The sequence below is a fragment of the Hypanus sabinus genome, chromosome 5, assembly GCF_030144855.1.
Source record: "Hypanus sabinus isolate sHypSab1 chromosome 5, sHypSab1.hap1, whole genome shotgun sequence".
Lineage (NCBI taxonomy): Eukaryota > Metazoa > Chordata > Chondrichthyes > Myliobatiformes > Dasyatidae > Hypanus > Hypanus sabinus.
Genome location: NC_082710.1, coordinates 145,523,988 through 145,543,766, shown reverse-complemented (window position 1 = coordinate 145,543,766; position 19,779 = coordinate 145,523,988). Strand labels below are relative to the sequence as shown.

The 19,779-nt window shown below is 43.3% G+C and overlaps 1 protein-coding gene across 14 annotated transcripts in view; it reads left to right on the top strand.

Moving 5' to 3' along the window:
• fgf14 (fibroblast growth factor 14) overlaps positions 1-19,779 on the top strand; it is a 510,234-nt gene that overhangs the window by 373,453 nt on the left and 117,002 nt on the right. For 11 of the 14 annotated variants that reach the window (XM_059970534.1, XM_059970540.1, XM_059970539.1 and 8 more), the window contains one exon: positions 16,661-16,771. In XM_059970534.1, the coding sequence (XP_059826517.1) occupies positions 16,661-16,771 (111 nt within the window). Of the gene's footprint in view, positions 1-1,901; positions 2,135-10,603; positions 10,662-16,014; positions 16,123-16,660; positions 16,772-19,779 lie in introns of those variants that run through there. The other 3 variants (XM_059970535.1, XM_059970536.1, XM_059970545.1) reach the window with 3 other exon arrangements.

Genomic DNA, 19,779 nt, shown 5'->3' with positions numbered 1-19,779 from the left:
TTTTCCCTCTTTATGACATTTTCAGTTGCCTTGTGTTGGTTCTTATGTATTTCCCAATTCTCAAACTTCCTACTAATATTTGCTCTATGATATGCCCTCTCCATGGCTTTAATGTTGGCTTTGACTTCCCTTGTCAGCCACAATTGTGCTGTTCTAACCTTAGAATACTTTTTCTTCTTTGGGATGTATATATCCTGCACATTCCAAATTGATCCCAGAAATTCCAGTCATTGCTGCTCTGCCATTATCCCCGCTAATGTCCTCTTCCAATCAGCTCTGGCCAGCTACTCTCTCATGCATCTGTAACTCCCCTTTCCACTGTGATACTGATACATCTAACTTTAGCTTCTCTCTCTCAAATTGCAGGGTGACCTTATGATCACTAGCACCTAAGGGTTCCTTTATCTTAAGCTCTGTAATCCATTTCGGTTCATTGCACAACACCAAATCCAGAATAGATCCTTTAGTGGGTTCAACCAGGAGCTGCTCTAAAAAGCATTTTGTTGGCATTGTAGAAACTCCCCCTCTTGGGAACCAGCACTATCCTGATTTTCCCAATCTACCAGCAAATTGAAATCCCCCATGATTATTGTAACATTGTTCTTTTTACATGCCTTTTCTATCTCCTGTTGTAATTTGTAGCTACAGTGAGCAGCCTATGTATAACTCTCATTAGGGTCTTTTTACCCTTCCAAAAAGGATTCTAAACCTTCCAATCCTATGTCACCTCTCTGAAGATTTGATTTCAGTTTTTATCAACAGAGCCACCCTACCCCCAATGCCTGCCTGCCTGTCCTTTCAATACAATGTGTATCATTGGATATTAAGCTCCCAGCTATAATCTTCTTACAGCCATGACTCAGTGATGCACACAACGTCAATCTCTAATTGCGGTACAAGATCACCTACCTTATTCTGTATACTGTGTGCATTCAAATGTGACACCTTCAGTACTGTATTCATCAGACTTTTTGATTTTGTACCTCTTCCGATTTTGCAACTCATCCTGTTAACTGCAGTTTTGCCCGATCACCAGCTTGTCTTTACTAGCAGTCTCACTACACACTGCTTGTTTATAAACCTCATCCTCAGCACTCTCACTCCATCCCCATCCTCCAGCCAAATTGACTTAAAGCCTCCTGAACAGCTCAAGCAAAGCTGCCCACAAAGGTATTGGTCCCTTTTGGGTTCAGGTACAACCCGTCCTTTTTGTATCGATTGTGCCTTCCCCAGAAGAGATCCCAATGATTCCGGCCCCCTGCACCAGTTCCTCAGCCAGGCATTTATCCGCCAAATCATCCTATTCTTACTGTTACTGCTGTGTGTTACGGACAGCGATCCAGAGATCACGTCTCAGGTACCTGAGCTAATTTTATTTTGAATCTGCTTGTGCTGGATCATAACTACAAATGTTTGTATATGTGATTAGTGTGACTCTGTGTGCTGTTTTGCACCTTGGCCCCAGAGGAACGATGTTTCGTTTAACGGTATACATGTGCACGGTTGAATGACAATTGAACTTGAAACTTGAGCTTGGAGCAAGTAACAACATCAGTTTGCATTTTCACCACACCCTTAATGTAACCAAAAGCCCTCTAAGTGTTTCCAGCATCTTATAAAGTACAAAGTGACTCCGAGTTACATGAGGGGATATTAGGGGAAATGAGCATAAGAGGAGGCCTTAAAGGGCGTTCCTGAAGGAGTGGACAGTAATAGACAGGGACTGAGAGAGGGAATTGCAGGGGTGGGGCTTTAGCAGTGAAAGGCATGGCTGCCAGTTAGGTTCAAGAATGAGCAAAAGGCCAGACGGGGAGGAGACAGGCCTCACTGAACACAGGAGGTTTCGTAGATACTGGAAACCCAGAGCAACATACACACACAATGCTGGAGGAACTCGGCAGGTCAGGTAGCATCTATGGAGAGAAATAAACAGTTTGCATTTTGGGACGAGACCCTTTGTCAGTATTGGAAAGGAAGGGAGAAGTAACCAGGATAATAAGGTGGGGGGAGAGGAAGGATTACAAGCTGGCTTCTTCAGTTCTCCATCAGAATCCAATGACAACATCCACTCCTTTAACAGTGAGCTCTTTGATGACTATACAGTCCTATCCTGGACCCACAAGCTCTATTGCAGGTGGGACATGTATATGTGGTAGTGGTGGTAGTGATGGCAACCATGGCTGCATTTCTCCTGGCTCTCTTCTTCTGTCTTCTGGTTGTTCTTTCCATCTCCAGAATATGAACCCCGTCCCTGCACAGCTGTCGCCAAGTGTTACAGTCAACAGCAACATCCTCCAGGTCCTCAGGTCTGATCTTGCACTTCCTTAAAGCATTCTTCGTCCGATCCTTATAGCATTTCTTCGGCCCTCCAGCTGAGCGTCGACCATGATGTAGCTGGCTGTATAACACTCTGCGGGGTAGCCAACATGGGGGCATCCTTATCATGTGCCCCAGCCACTGCAGCTGATGCTGGGTGATCATGGCCTCAATACTGCTGCAGTTGGTCTTTACGAGTAATCCAGTGTGAGGCACCCGCTCACGCCAGGTAATTCCCAGGATGCACTGGAGGCAGCTTATGTGGAAGCGCTGCAAGGACTTGATGAGACAGCTGTAGGTTACCCAACAACCAAGCTTTTGGGTAACAAGCTGGCCAATGATAAGGGAAACCAGGTGAGGGAGAGTGTAAGTGGGTGGGGCAAGGAGAATAAAGTACGAATCTGGGATGTGATAGGTGGATGAGGTAAAGGGCCAAAGAAGTAGGAATCTGATAGGAGAGGATTGATTGTGGACCATGGAAAATAGGGAAGGAGGAAGGGTACCAGAAAGAGTTGATGTGCGGGTGAGAAGGGGTATAAGATGAGGAATAAGAGGAGGAATAGAAAAAGAGAGAAGGGGAAAGAAATCGATATTCATGCCATCAGATTGGAGGCTATAGAGCCATTCTCTAGAGCTAGAGAAGATTATAGACATAGGGTAGGACTGCTAGCCCTGCATTGTCAAAAAGTCATGGCTGGAAATTTCAACAGGGATGTGTTGAGAGGTAGAAATTGGCACTGTTAAATGTGTAACATGAGGAGGGCATGTTTTTAAGGTTAAAGGGAGTAAGTTCAAAGGAGATGTTCTGGGCAGAGGTCTTCAGCATAACGTGGCGAGTGCTGGAAAACTCCAGGGTGCAACGTGCTTGTAGTGGTGAGTGGAACCTAGCCATGATGGACGCAGAGAGTATCTCCACCATGGCCACTTGTGTGCACAGTTTAAAGAACCTGGGACAAAAGAAACATTCTGATGCGTTTATATTAAGTATTCATCTGCCAAAACATTTAACTCCCAATTAAATAAATTGCTCAAGTTGTTCAGAGTTAATGCTCTGACCAAATTAATATGGGCAACAGAAAAACACCTGGCAGTTTTTTGGAACGTTGACAAGGTGCAAAGATTTCAAAGTGATTTTGTATTTCACCTCGCTCCTGTTCCAAAAGAATATAAAAGATTATGGAAAGCAATTTCTGGTAATAGCAATTTCTTGGAGACTATAAACTTGGCTTGAGTGATAAATTCTGGATGTTGTGGCAGAATATCAAAGCCGATAGCTATTTTTGTTTGTCACTTCCTCTCTTGTTGAAACTGATTTAATACTTAATAAAATAAAACTCCTCAAAACTTGCTGTTGTTAAAGAGGAAGATAAAGAAATTGCTTATATTTCCGCTAGTTCCTTCACAACCTGGAGACATCTTTACAGATGTTAAAACAGATGTCTGAAATCAAAATAGAGAAGATGGAAACACTCCGTGGAGAGATAAATAGAATTGGGCCTTGGGTTAGTGACCTTTCACTAGGAGTGGGGAAAATTAGGAATGAAAGAAATAGACCAAGCGGATGAAGGCTTGTATGAGGATGGAGACGAAGTTGTAGTGAAGTTGTATCTGGAGGATGTATAAGTAAGATCTGCAATACCAAATATTGAGTAGCATACTGAGTATTTTTGTAACTCTTGTTTTTCCTTTAGATACAATATCTGTAGTATTTTGGTGTTTTATTGGAATGTGGATAGCTACATTGGGGTGGACAGCATGGACCGAATTGGGCTGAATACCCTGTATTGCTCAATGACTCTCTGTCTGTTATATGACAATAATCAGACAGTCTCTTTCTATGTATTGGTTACAAACAGAGCAGGTTAGAATCCAAGGGAAAATTTTTTGGCATCTACCTGAGAGGACAGCAAGGTCCTCAGTCTGACTGTAGACACAAGAACCTGCAGATGCTGGAACCTGGAGCCAAAAACGTTCTGCTGGCGGGAGTCAGCAGGCTGAGCAACACTTGTTTAGTGTGGGAGTGAATCTAATGTGATCTGTCCTGTTGCGGAGTTTCAACCCAAAGCCTCAAATGTCCCTTCCTCCCACTCACCCCTCTCCCAACATAGATTCGGCTTGACCTCCGGAGTTCCTCCAGCAAAATGTGTGTTGCCTCACGCTAATTGTCGATGTTTCAGGTTGAAACCACCCATCAGGAGTGATGGGGAGGTAGACTGTCGGTGTAGAGAGCCGAGGGGAAGTGGCGAGACTCTCAGCTCTGCCGCAGGGTTTTCAACCTGAATAGTTGACAATTCCTTTCTTCCGATAGATGCTGCTCGACGCGCTGAGTTCCACTGCTTTTTCCGCCAGCTTCTTGTGTCTCCTCAGTGTAATGTCCGGTCCATACAGAGCATCAGTGCACTGGATATTGTACTTTAAGTGAAAGAAATGTGACTTTTCTTGCAGTTCTAAGGAAAAACAGTAAGTGGTTCATTTGAAAGCTCATACTAATTTAGTTGATACCCATATTTTCAAATAGCTGGACGTTATAATGTTAACTTATGTGGGAATTAGTCATCATTGAAAGTATAAATTCAGAAGTATTTATTTTGCTTTGAGTTCAGAAAAATTGGAGGATAGCGCATTGAAACGTAACAAAACACATACAGTCCTAGGAGAGAGTAATTCTCCTGGCTGAAGAGTCTCAGGGTAAAGGGTGGAACAATATGGACTGAGATAAGGAGAGATTTCTTCTCACACGGTTTGGTGATCTTTCTGATTTTCTACTCCATATAGCTAAAGCATTTAAAAAGAGAGAAAAATAGTGAGGTAGTTCATGGGCTTATGGACCATTCAGCAATCTGCTGCTCTTTCTTGCGTTCATAAGAAACATTTTTCAATGCACTGTGTAAAATGCTGTTCCTTTCCTTCTGACATCCAGATCTCTCACTGAGTACCCTGACCTCCTCCGGTACCGCAGTCCCCTCAGATTTGTAACCACTCTCCTGTAGATCCTCAGTCACAACGATTCAGCCTTCTGCTGTCCAGAACACAAGGAATTCTCTATCAAAGCCTTTCCAGCTCTTCATCCCTCCCTTCAAGTACCTTCTCAAAAAGCTGCTCTTTAGCTAAGATTTTGGTCGTCTGTTTCAATGTCTCCTGTGGCTCAGTCTCAATTTCCGTATGATAACATTTCAGAATCAGAATTAGGTTTATTATCACTGACTGAGTGACATGCAGTTTGTTGCTTTGCATCAGCAGTACATGGCAAAGTTATAAAATTACAATACATTACAAAAATAAATAAATAGAGGGAAAAAAGGACCAAGGTGGTATTGGCAACGGGTTTGTGGACCATTCGTAAATCTGATGGTGGAGGGGAAGAAGCTGTTTCTGAATTGTTGAGCGTAAATCTTCTACAATGTACCTCCTCCCTGATGGTAGTGACAAGAAAAGGATATGTTCCGGATGGTAAGGGTCATCATGATGCCGCCTTCATCTGTCACCTTCAATGTGAATGACCCAAAAAATGTTAAGACACAGCCTATTAAAAGTACCCTCAATGGAGAGGAGGATTTAGACTGTGACGGAACTGGATGAGTCTACAATCCTCTGCAACTTCTTGTGATCCTGCGCATTGGAGGTTCCATACCAGGCATTGATGCGACTGGCCGGAATGCTCTCCACTGTACATCTGTAGAAACTTGGAAGAGCTTTTGCTACCATGCCAGATCTCCTCAAACTCCTAGTGAAGTAGATTCCTCCTCCTAAGGAAATAGACAAACAGACAGACATACTTTATTGATCCGGAGGGAAATTGGGTTTCATTATAGCCGCACCAAGAATAGTGAAGAAATATAGCAATATAAAACCATAAATAATTAAATAATAATAAGTTAATCATGCCAAGTGGAAATTAGTCCAGGATCAGGCTCAGGGTGTCTGACAGTCCGAGGGAGGAGTTGTAAAGTTTGATGGCCACAGGCAGGAATGACTTCCTATGCCGCTCAGTGTTACATCTCAGTGGAATGAGTCTCTGGCTGAATGTACTCCTGTGCCTAACCAGTACATTATGGAGTGGATGGGAGACATTGTCCAAGATGGCATGCATCTTGGACAGCATCCTCTTTTCAGAGACCACCGTCAGAGAGTCCAGTTCCACCCCCACAACATCACTGGCCTTACAAATGAGTTTGTTGATTCTGTTGGTGTCTGCTACCCTCAGCCTGCTGCCCCAGCACACAACAGCAAACATGATAGCACTGACCACCACAGCCTGGTAGAACATCCTCAGCATCATCCGGCAGATGTTAAAGGACCTCAGTCTCCTGAGGAAACTGCCCCTTCTTGTAAACAGCCTCAGTGTTCTCTGACCAGTCCAGTTTATTGTCCATTCGTATCCCCAGGTATTTGTAATCCTCCACCATGTCCACACTGACCCCTTGGATGGAAACAGGGGTCACCAGTGTCTTAGCCCTCCTCAGGTCCACCACCAGCTCCTTAGTCTTTTTCACACTAAGCTGCATTACATTAAACATTAAATAGAAATCTCAAACTCCAAATGAAGTGGAGGTACTGAGGTACTGCAAGTGTTTCTCCAGTCCACCTCAACCAGTTTACTGTTTTAGACTCTATATAAACACACTTGCCTTCTTGACCTTTGTGGCTTAGTCTGTGGTCTTCCAGCTGGGCTGACTGTCAAAAAATTTCTATGCAATGCGTTATAATCATGAGCATTAGTGAAATTCTTTTCCCCAAACTCTGATTTAGATCTTTAGTATATTAGTTTAAGCAGGTAGTTGTAATGATCCGTGATGTTTGCTTGATGGATAGATGTTGATTGTGTCTGGGATCAGCGACTAGACTTTGGATTGTGTACAAGAAATGACATTGCCACAATGCCCGAGTGATTCAATTCTATTCAGTCTATGTCTATAGGACACCAGTGACACTAGGCATGCTCTTTATGTTCTATTTTTTTTTTCCACAGAAAGCAGATGTCTCTGGCATCATTTATTTTCCTTCATGAATTATCACTGAACTTTAGGGAGCAACTTCATTGCTATAGGTCCAGTGTCACATACAGGTAAACCCTGGACAATGTTAGTGAATGACCTGGATTTCTGCAGCAATCCAGTATATTATCTCTTGATCCCATCATTTTAACAAGATTTATTTTAAGTAGTGATGACCATTCTTAGTTCCTTGGAGGGAACATCATCAAACTCCCGTTATTGTCAAACTGCAAGTACCTGGACATCTTCAGGGAGTGGTGTCCCAGAAAGGCAGCGTCCATTATTAAGGACCTCCAGCACCCAGGGCATGCCCGTTTCTCACTGTTACCATCAGGTAGGAGGTATAGAAGCCTGAAGGCACACACTCAGCGATTCAGAAACAGCTTCATTCCCTCAGCCATTCGGTTCCTAAATGGACATTGAACCCTTGGACACTACATCACATTTATTAATATACAGTATTTTTGTTTTTTGCATGTTTTTTTAATCTGTTCAATATACAAATACTGTAATTGATTTATTTATTATTATTGTTTTAAAATTTTATTTATTTTTTCCTTCTATATTATGCATTATATTGAACTGCTGCTGCTAAGTTAACAAATTTCACGTCACGTGCCGATGATAATAAACCTGATTCTGATTCTGATGTCCTGGCCAAGAAAGCTCACCAGCACCTCCTTCCTCAGGAAGCTAAGGAAATTTGGTACGTCACTTTTGGCCAATTTTATTGATGCACCATAGAAAGCATCCTATCACAGTTTGATACGGCAACTGCTCTGCCCATGATTGTAAGAAACTGCAAAGAGTTGTGGACACAGCTCAGCACGTCTCCTCCCTAGACTCTGTCTACACTTCCTACTGACTCAGGAAAGCGGCCAACATTATCAAACACCTCCCCCCGCCCCCCGGGAGTGAACAGCTTTAAGTTCCTCGGCATAAACATCTTCAAGGATCTCACGTGATTTGTACATAACAGCTGTGTGGTGAGAAAGGCACAACAGCACCTCTTTCACCTCAGATGGTTGAAGAAATTTGGCATGGGCCCCCATATCCTAAGAACTTTCTACAGGGGCACAACTGAGAGCATCCTGACTGGCTGTATCACTGCCTGGCATGGGAACTGCACCTCCCTCAATCGTGGAACTCTGCAGAGAGTGGTGCAAACAGCCCAGCGCATCTGTAGATGTGAATTTCCCACAATTCAGGACATTTACAAAGACAGGTGTGTAAAAAGGGCCTGAAGGATCATTGGGGACCAAAGTCAGCCCAACCACAAACTGTTCCAGCTGCTACCATCCGGGAAATGGTACCACAGCATAAAAGCCAGGACCAACAGGCTCCAGGACAGCTTCTTGTACCAGACCATCAGACTGATTAATTCATACTGTCACAACTGTATTTATATGTTATATCGACTGTCCTGTTGTACATACTACTTATTATAAATTACTATAAATTGCACATTGCATATTTAGAAGGAGACATAATGTCAAGATTTTTACTCCTCATGTAAGAATGAGGATGTAAGAAATAAAGTCAATTTAATTCAATACCCTAGACATTATCACTTCTCCCCCGACCCATCAGACAGAAAATACCTCACCCTAAAGTACACACCACCAATCTCAAGGACAGCTTCAACTGCACTCTTATAAGACTATTGAATAGTTGCCTTTGATGATAAATTGGACTCATGACCTCACAGTCTACCTTGTTTTGATCTTACATCTCATTGTTTGGTTGTACTGCACTTTCTCTGAAATGGTAACACTTCATTCTGCATTCTGTTATTGTTTTACCTTGTACTACCTCAATGTTGTAATGAAATGATCTGCATTGATGGTATGCAGGGCAAATTTTCCACTACGTCTCAGTACTTGAGATAATAATAAACCAATTTACTAATCTGCTTATTTGCTTGAATTTAAATTCCACAATTGTGGTGCGATTCAGACTCAAGCGTCGAGACTGACTGTTCATACTTGGGATAACAATCTTGTAACTTGACCTATTTTTGCTACTGTAGTGAAGTCCTACCAACTGTAGTCAGATACCAATTTTAACAGACTGTGGTGTCAGGTGCTTGGCTAGAAGGTCATCAATGAATGTTAGCCCCGCCCCACATCTCCATGCCCAAGCTATTGTCAGCTCCCCATTGCAATGTGAATGACCCAACATATGTTGGATCCCAGCAGCCTAGTCGTGTCAAACCTTCCATTCAGATTATGTCAACCCTTTACAGAGGTATCATATATCTCCTGACTATTTATAGATCTGGGTAGAAGCTAGCAATCCTTTTATTGAATTAAGGTATAATATTTCTGCTACGTGGCAAACCCGGGGATGAACTCCTTATCTACGAAGAGGCATTGGAGAAGGTTCTCAAGAATGATCCCAGGAATGAAAGGGTTAACATGAAGAGCATTTGATGGCTCACGGCCTGTACTCATTGGAGTTTAGAAGAATGAGAGGTATTCTCATTGAAACCTATCAAATAATGAGAAGCCAAAATAGAGTGAACACGGAGAGAGTGTTTTCTATAGTGGAGGAGTCTAGGACCTGAAGGTACAGCCTCAGAATTGAAGGACGTCTGTTTAGAACACAGGTGAGAAGGGATTTCTTTAGGCAGAGGGTGGTGAATCTGTGAAATTTATAGCCACAAACTGCTGTGGAGGCCAGGTCATTGGGTATATTTAAAGCTGACTTTGATAGGTTCTTGATTAGACAAGGTGTCAAAAGTTACAGGGAGAAGGTAAGAGAATAGGGTTGAGAGAAATAAAAAAAAATCGCCAAGATGGAATGGCAGAGCAGACTTGATGGGCTGAATGACCTAATTCTGCTCCTATGTCTTATGGTCTTATGGTTTTCAGTTTCATGGAGAGCATAGAGAAGCTGGAGTTGTTCTTTCTTGGATTGGGGCAGATAAGGGAAAATCTAATGAAGGCATTGAAAAGCAAGAAGAAGTTGGACAGAGTAATCAAGAGACTATCTTCCTGGGCAGTAGAGGTGGTGTCTACAGACTGAAGGAGGAACTGAAGGGTGATCAAGGGAACGTGTCCACTTAACAGGCAGTTGTGGTCTGGGACACACTGCCTGAAAAGGCAGTAATAGTAGATTCAACAGGGATGTTCAGAAGGAGATCAAAATGTACAGAGTTGCAGAGAAAGAGGACAGGTGTGCAGTGAAGGGAAGAATATTTTAAAGGGACAGTCCAATTCAATGGGTGGAATAAGCTCCTTCTGTATAGCATGGCTCTAAGGAAATGCCAAACATTTTGTCTAGCATAAGTTGTCCTCCCTAATGGAATGTTTTCCCAACAATGCCCAGGCAGTGATTATCAGCAGACAAGTAAGTGCAGCTCTCTCTGCCTTGTGTGATCCTGGCACTGTGACTTTTCCATGGCCATAATGTTTTGATGACTTGTGATATCATGGTTTCACTTCCAGCTTCCAGTCAAAACCCCTCTGAACTGCAACCCGCATGAAATCTTCCACATTACAATGAGGGTCATCTATTTTCTACTCCTTAATTAACAGAGGAAGAAAGCAGCAGATGAAATTTAATACAGAAATGTTCATGTAACTATTAAGTCAGTGTATAATGTTGCAAGCTCAGAGTCAGGATCAGATTGATTATCGGAGACTGATTATTACAGGAATCAAAACATTGTAATGGAAACGCCAGATAATGCAATTACACTGTAAGTCTTGTCACCTGTACAGATAGATGATTACTCACTAAATCGCAGGGTGTCTGTTCTTTCATTCAGTTTGACCTCAGCCTCTGTTGTCTGAAGCGTTCTGTGCTTTTGTTCCTGTTGACCTTTGTGCAATAATCCAGTTTTAATACAGATACATGGCTCGTGTGGGTTGTGGTGAGAGAGAGAGAGGGAGAGGGAGAGGGAGAGGGAGAGGGGGAGGGAGGGAGGGAGAGAGAGAGAGAGAGAGAGAGAGAGAGAGAAGAAAAAAAGACAGTAACAGCTATTGTCTGGCTCTCCAGAGAGGTTGACTCTCCAGGTACAGAACTTGATGCCTCACTATTCTCACTCCCCGTTCTTCTCCCCACATCTCTGCAAATTTCTCTTTCCAAAGTATTTTTCTGAATTCCTTTCAAACATTTTCATAGAATCTGTTTATCAACTCACAAAGCTCAGTATGTGAAAACTTTGTTCCTCCTTTCCCCTCTCCCTATCCCCTTCATGTCCTGTCCTCTGGGTACCTGCCTTCACTTTAGTTACTCATCAAAACTTGTCATCCAATAACACCAAAAATAATCAATTCATCAGTAAAAGACAAGGAAACGAGAGTTGTGAGTTTGAAATCTACCAACATTTTCAGTTGGAGTAATACCAACTGAGGATAATTTTTTGGTGAACACTTGCCATTACAAGTTTCAAGTTGCAAGTTTGAAGTTTCAGCTATTTTGCTCTGTGTTTGACTTAGTTGAGGCAAAGGATAGGAAATGCTGACTCTTGGTCCACCCCTGAGGTCACACAGGGAAATTTGTAGATCAGTAAACCAGCCTCCCCTCCAGAGACTCTGCCGACACTCCTCACTGTCTCGGTAAAGCAGTCGACATAATCAGCAACCCTACCACCCACACTCAAGGCCAGACTCTTTTCGCCCCCTTCCTATCAGGCAGAAGATACAAAAGTCTGAAAGCTTATACAACCAAGCCCAAAGAAAGCTTCTAGCCTGGAGTTATAGTATTATTGAAAAGACCCTAGAAGAATAAGATGGACTCTTGACCTCACAACCTAGCCTGTTATGATCTTGCAGCTTATTGACTTCCCTGCCTGATCATGAATAGTGAACCAGAGGGGTTTACGTGACATTAATCATCATCAGAGAATGCCGGCCTTTTCACTCCAGGATTCTTTAATTGAATTTTAATTCTTCTGTTGGCTGGAGATGACTGTTGTGGAAAGTACAAACCAGATGCTGTAGGTCTGTGGTGGGGAGATTCTAATCGATGGTTTGCCGGCAGTGGAGTGAATTATATTGGCCACTGAGACTGAGAGCAGGTAAGACAGAGCAGTTTTGTGACAGCCTTGACATGAGAATAGTATAGAGTATAAAGCTATACAGCGTGCAAGGAGGCCCTTCGGCCCAACTCATCCATGCTAACTGAGCCAGTCCCATTTACCTGACTTCGGTCCATATCCCTGTACAAATGAAGCTTATGACAACAAAATTGGTTGAAGATTCAAAGTACTTTTATTATCAAAGTACATATACAGAATACAACCCTGAGATTCGTCCTCCCACAGCCAGCCATGAAACAAAGAAACACCATGGAACCCATTCAAGAAAATGTCAAAGACCCAGCACGCCAAAAAAAAAAGAAGCAATTGCGCAAACGGCTAAAAGCAAGCAAACAACACGTAGAATAGGAGACATCAAACCAGGAGAGAAGTCGTACTCTCCCCTTATAATTCAAAGATTCAGCTGCTTCTGCTGGGAAAAGTCCAGCATACTGGGGCTTGTATTCCCTGAGAAAGAGGGGCCTAAGAGTTGAGGGTTTGTGCGTTGATTTTCTGGGGTCCACAAATGTAAATGTGTCACTAAATTGGAACTGGAATTGGTTTACTAGTCAGTGCCACATGCACCAGCATGCAGTGCAATTCGTGTCTTGTATATTGCTGATGCAGATTGATTCATCACACCAGTGCATTGAGGTAGAGCAGGGGAAAACAATGTCAGAATGCAGAATAAGGTGTTACAGTTACAAAGTGTAGTGCAGGCAGACAATAAGGTTCAGGGTCATAATGAGATATATTGTAATTTCAAGAGTCCATCTTATCATACAGTCTTGTAATAGTCTTATTACAGTGAAATGTTCCCTTTGCCCAGAGTACACTAAGAGTATGTTCGCTGCAGTGGGATAAGTCGAAATGGAGAGCAGACATGGGTTAAATGGTGGCACACATGGTGGGGGAGGTGGAGGGAGATGGAGGGAAGTAGCAAGACATCCTAAACACTGATATGGAGCATCCCGTGTCTGGGCAGTTGGTTATGTGTTACACACATTCCCCCACCCCCCAGTGGGTGTGTGAGGGCAGCAATCAGCCGTCCCAGGTTTTGCACGGAGTCTTTGCCTGGCCCTAAGGTGGAGAATCCATTCTGCGCCCTGCTGGAACAAGGGTTGGATGATATTGGCATTGAGTCGTGTTCTGGGGTGGGGGTCACACTCAGGTAGAAGTTCTTTCCTTTAATGCAAACATCGCCATGTGGAAGTGAATGAGTGCCTTTGCTGGGTTGGAACAATGGGGGCAATCACTGGGTGGAAGTTGTGTTCTGCCCCAGAGCCCAACAACATGACCACGTAAGGGACAGTGACAGCAAATGTCTCTGCCAATGTGTGATCCTTCATGGGACCTGTATCAAAGGACTTCCACTCAAGACCTTCTTGAACTAATAGAGGTTCCCCAACAGATATATTCTTCAGCTGTCCATCGATTTCAATGTTGACTGTGCTGAGAGTTTAGTCTCTGCAGGCACGTTTATGGGCCACAAGACCAGCCTTGGATCGGCACTGTCTCCTACATCGGTCGCATTTGTGATTTGACTGGTCTCGCACCGAATATCTGCGTTCATGACCTGCTTCATATTTCTTCTGCCTTTTCTCCTCAATAGCTGAGATTGACTTCTTGACAATGCAGCACCAACTTCTTCTGTCCAAAGCATCTTTCTCCCAGGTGTTGATATCCATGTCAGTGTTCTTCATATGCCGCTTGAGCTCATCTTTGTAGCGCAGCTTCTGACCACCGTGCTTCCTCGTTCCTTCACGTAGCTCACCACAGACAACAGCTCTGGGTAAACGATCATCGCTCATTCTTGTGACATGACCAGTCCAACGCAGCTGAGAGGCTGTGATGAGCGATTCTGCGCTGACTGTCCCAGCACGTTGTAAATAACCTCTCATATGCTGAAATATGAACCCTTGGGTCTTCCAACCTACTTCAGTATGGCTTCACACTTTATCATCTGCCTACACTGCACTTTCTCTGTAACTGTAACACTATATTTTGCATACTGTTGTTTTCCTCTTATAATATCTTGATTTCCTTATGTATGCAATGATCTGTCTGGAAGACATGCAAACAAAAGATTTTCACTGTCTCTCAGTACATGTAACAACAATAAACCAATTCAAATTCACAGCATGAAGCCTTAGCTCCTTTGGTATGTTAATTTCTTTTATAAAAACACTTCTTTTTTTAGATATTTTTATTAGTTCAATTATTTTCTATCTGTTTAAATCAGAGATTATAAAGGGCTGTCTGTCTCTCGGGTATATGTGAGTGGTCCCAGAAACATACTTTGCACGCGTCCTGGGTTAACTTTTATCCCACATCTAGAACCTGCATGCTGACACAAGATCAGAACGTGCTGGAAAAGCTCAGTCGGTCAGGCAGCGTCTGCGGAGAAAGGAACAAGTCGGTGCTTTAAGTCTGCAACCCTTTGGCAGGACCAGAAGGGGGAGGGGGCAAGGTGGCTGACTGTGGGGTGGATGTGTAGAAGAGAGGGAGGGAGCAAACTGAATGAGCCGAAGTGGCTCACCGAGGACTGTTAGCAGCACGTAGAGCTTCTTGGAGACTTGACAGAGAGACTAGTTGAGGAAAACTGGGCCCACATGGTATAGAAACAGTTAATGCCATGAATGCTTCCACCTGTATGCAGATGATCTGTCATAATCCTATTGTGCTTTTGTGGGAGCTTGCTGTGCGCAGCTTGGCAGCTGTGTTTGGTACATTACAGCAGCGATTACTCCGCTAAAGCTCTTCACTGGCTCAAAAGCTCTTCAGGACTTCCTGAGGTGATGAAAGTTGCAGGAGAAGCACTAACCTCTTTGTATATGCAATCTGTCCATCAGTGTGATGAATGAAGAGGTTTTTCCGGATTACTCTAGAGCAATCTGTTTGATTGAAGAATCCTATCATTCATTTGCTAATGGGATGCATTGTTATTTCTGTGGGACTTACAGTATATAATGTTAAGCATTATTTAATTATTATAAGACTACCCAAGCAATTTAAAAGATACAATAGGTTTGGGAGTTCCTTACAAAGAATGTCTAACTTTGTTCCTGCGCGGGGAAGTTGATTGAAGAATTTAATTAGAGAACAGCTTTTAGCAATGATGTCACATTTTGGTTGGAACCAGCTCTAACGTTGTCGTGGACGTGCTCAGTATAATAACACTTGCAAAGTGGAAGCTGCTGAACTTACCCAGTTTATTCACGTGTCAACCCTGCAAACTGCTTTTTCTGAAAGCTCCCTTCCAGAAAGCGCTGTAGGGCTATTAAAACCAAAAAAAAAATCATGCCATCTGAAATATTTCTTCCCCTAGGCAGTTAACCTGACCATCTATTCCCTCTCTCACCCCTTTTTAACCCCTGAAACTGCACTGTGCTGTAAACACTTCAAACCACTTTTATGTTGCTGTTCCCATTGTGAAAAAAACGCTAGTATTTATGCATTTATGCACACTTCATTCCATATCCACACTTTAACCTCCAATTTTATACTTTCTATAATTCTTTATTCTTTAGAATTGTTGAGTGTTGTTTTTTTTGTTGCATGTTGTGCCGACTCACCACAGCAAAATGCTAATGCATGCAAATGTATCCAGCGAATAAAGTTATTCCCTGATCCCTATTCACTCAGGAGTCATTTTTAAATCTGTTGTGCCAGCGACATTTCTTTGGTGCACTCTGCACACTTTGCATGGTGCTGGGATAGCCGCTGTCCAACATGTTGGAGTGGTAGCCCCAGCATCACTGAATCCAGGACTCACCACAGAAGGAGGTAATTCAGCCTTTCAAGTCCGTGCCAGCTCTTTAACAGCTCTTTTACCATAATGCAATTTTCCCTTTTCTCCCCCTTACCTTTTGAATTCAACTCCACTGCCCCTGCAGGGGCAGATCAAGGGATCCTCTGCACTGAAACTTTCCCCTCTTTCCCTTTTTCAGCTGATTCCCATCTCCCACCCATTTGCCTCTGGCACCAGTTACTCATGGTGCACCAAATTAAAAACCCTTTAATATGTGAGCATCCCCATCAAAGCTCTTAACCTTTCGAACTGTGAGGAGAACAGTCCCAGCCCCCACAATGTTATTCTCAGAGAGCTGGAGCCTATCAGCCCCGAGATCCTTCCAGTGAACAATTACCACACTCTCTGAGGCTGGTGATAGCCATCAGGACAATGTTTCCCTGGAAAGTTGGTGGAGGGGGTAATGTTCCACGTTTTGCAATAGCGGTCTGACACCTTTGCTTTGAGATGAATTCAAAGACCACGGTGGAAATGCAAGTGACTCTCAACTGGAATTCTCCGTGTCTTTTTCAGATTCCCAGCTCAAGGGTATAGTGACCAGGTTATATTGCAGGCAAGGCTTCTACCTGCAGATGAACGCAGATGGAGCTGTTGGCGGAACTAAGGATGACAGCGGTAATTCCAGTGAGTGGCGAATGCATTTTAAATCTGATGTATCTTTTGTTAAGTTAATTGGAGTGTCCCGGGGTTGTGAAAGTTCACTCTCAGTTCAAATACTGATCTGAGATCTCCTGGGTTGGTGTAAAACCCCATCTCGTTGAAGCTGGTGTTTGTTTAACAACAAACAGAGCCTCCTCTGCCATTGACTGTTCCAAATTCTGCACCCTAGTCCATACCCCTTCATCTATCCAGTCCTAAGAACAATGTCCAATTCATTCCCATATATCATCCAACGGGTTGGATTCAACAACTTCCTGTGGGGGACAATACTCAGACATCAATAAGAAACGTGGGTAATAAGAAACGTGATGGTAACAGTGTGGGCCATGTCTCACTGCAGTGGTATTTTAATCACATTATTGACCTTGCATTCTTTCACACAGTGCACATGATCAGCTGAATAGAAGTTTGGTCAGGCTGTGCTCGGAGTACTAGTTTTGGTCACCCCATTTCAGGGAGGATGTGGAGATTGTAGAAAGGCTGCAAGGATGTTTACTAGGATGCTGCCTAGATTAGAGAATGTGAGCAACAAGGAGACAAGTACGAGGTATTGTACTTCAGTAGGACCGATCAGGGTGCATCACAGTGAATGGCAGGGCTCTGAGGAGTGGATTAGAACAGAGCGATCTGGGAATACAGATCCACAATCCCTTGAAAGTGGTCACAGGTTGATAGGGATGTAAAGAAAGCTTTTGGCACATTGGCCTTCATAAATCAATGTACTGAGTACAGGAGATGGGGTGTTGCATGAGGCATTAGTGAGGCCTCATTGGAGTATTGTGTGCAGTTTTGATTGCTGACCTACAGGAAAGATGTAAATAAGGTTGAAAGAATGTAGAGGAAATTTACAAGGATGGTGTAGGGACTGGAGGACCTGATTTGTAAGGGAAGATTGGATAGGTTAGGACTTTATTCCCTGGCATGTAGAAAGATTGAGGGGAGGATTGATAAAATTATGAGGGGTATAGTTAGGGTAAATGCCATCAGGCCTTTTGCTGTGAGGTTGGGTGGGACTACGATAGGGGTCATGCGTTAAAGGTGAAAGGTTGAAGGGGAACGAGAGGAAACTTCTTCACTGAGAGGGTCATGAGAGTGTGGAATGTGTTGCCAGAGCAAGTGGTGCATGTGAGCTCGATTTCAATGTGTAAGATAGGTACATGGATAGTTTAGGGATATGGAACACTATGGTCCTGGTGCAGGTCAGTGGGAATAGGCTGTTTAAATGGCTCAGCATAGACTAGATGGGCCAAAGGGCCTGTTTCTACACTGCATTTTCCTTTGACTCCCTGAGAATTTGGGCAAACCAGGGCTGATGTCTCTAGATGCCAGAGGTTGAGAGGAGACCCGAATGAAGTTCATAAAATCAAGAGTAGCACAGATATGGTAGCCAGTCAGAATCTTCTCCCCATGGTAGAAATGTCAAATACTAAAGGCTGCTTCAGGTGCGATGACAAAGACAACGATGGTGACAGTTTAGGGCAGTTCAAAACCAGGGGGAATAAGGCTAGGTTGAAATGGGAAACAATTTAAAACCTCTTTCACGCAGAGGGTGGTGAGTATACGGAATGAGCTGCCAGAGGAATTAGTTGAGGCAGGTACAATAGTATCATTTAAGAAGCACTTGAATAGGTACATGGCAGGGTGGGCTTAGAGGGATTTGTGCTGAATGTGGGAAATTGAATCTGAGGTCAGCAAACTAATTATTCTAAATGAAGTTAGAACTATTATGCACAATCTTTTTCAATTGCTATTTCTTGGGCTGTGACTGAAAGAATGTAGAACATGGCAAAGCACGGCACAGAAGCAAACCCTTCAGCCCCCTAAGTCTGCGCCAAACACGATGCCAAATTAACCTTCTGCCCGCACACGATCCATATCCCTCCATTCCCTGCATATTCATGTGTCTATCTAACAGCTTCTTAAACAGCACTGTCCCATCTGCTTCCACCACCATCTCTGGTAGCCCGTTCCGGCCTCCCGCCACTCTGTGAATAAAACTTATCTCACCTACTGAATCTCCTCGGAGCAGTCTCCCTCTCACTTTAAATGCATGCATCTGGTACTTGACATTTCTATGCTGGAGAAGACTCTGACAGTCTATTATATCTCTGCTTCACTTGATTTCATGAACTTCCTTCAGGCATTCTAGGAAAAACAACCCTAGTTTGTCCAACCTGTCCTTATAGCTCATACTCTCCAATCCAGGTAGCATCCTGCACTCTTTCTATAGTTTCCACATCATTCCAGAAATGAACACAATACTCAAAGTACAGCTGATCACTGTGCACCATATGTGTGAGATATAGTCTTTCATTATAGTTATTATTATTTCCCACCTCTCCAACTTTCTAACCTCCTCCAACCCAAGAAAGCCTGTAGAGATCTTCTGTTCCCACCTCTAATCATTCCCTTTCCATTCCTCTACTGTGGATAGGTGTGTCTTCACATACCTAAGTTCTCCAAATTCCCCCCTAAACTTCCACCCTATCCCCCCCACCCCCCCTCAACTTAACAATCCTCTCACCAAGCTTTTGGTTGCTTGTGGCGAAGTTTGTCTCTTTGGCCTAGTGCCAAGTTTTCTTTGAAGGATTATTATGAGTAAGCTTGGGGCAAAAGTCATCACATAAATGCAAGCAGATATGCAGGATTCTTGGAATATTCAAAGGCTTAGTTACATTCTTTTTCATTAAATGTAAGTGGTTATTTCAAAACTCTTATTTCCATTCTTGACATGTTACCCATTGATGCCTCCAAAAATCAGAAGGTGGCCCTGCCTTTGGGGTTGTGGCAGAGCATGTGAGATTGAGTGGAGAGAGAGGTGGGGAGAGACACAGACAGAGACACTAGAGAGACACAGAGTTAGAGTGTGATAAAGAGGAGGTGAGACAGCTGAATACAGAAACAGAGAAAAGGGCAGAGGAGAGAGAGGGAGGCAGAAACAAAGATAGAGTCAAACAGAGGGAAGGGAGCGA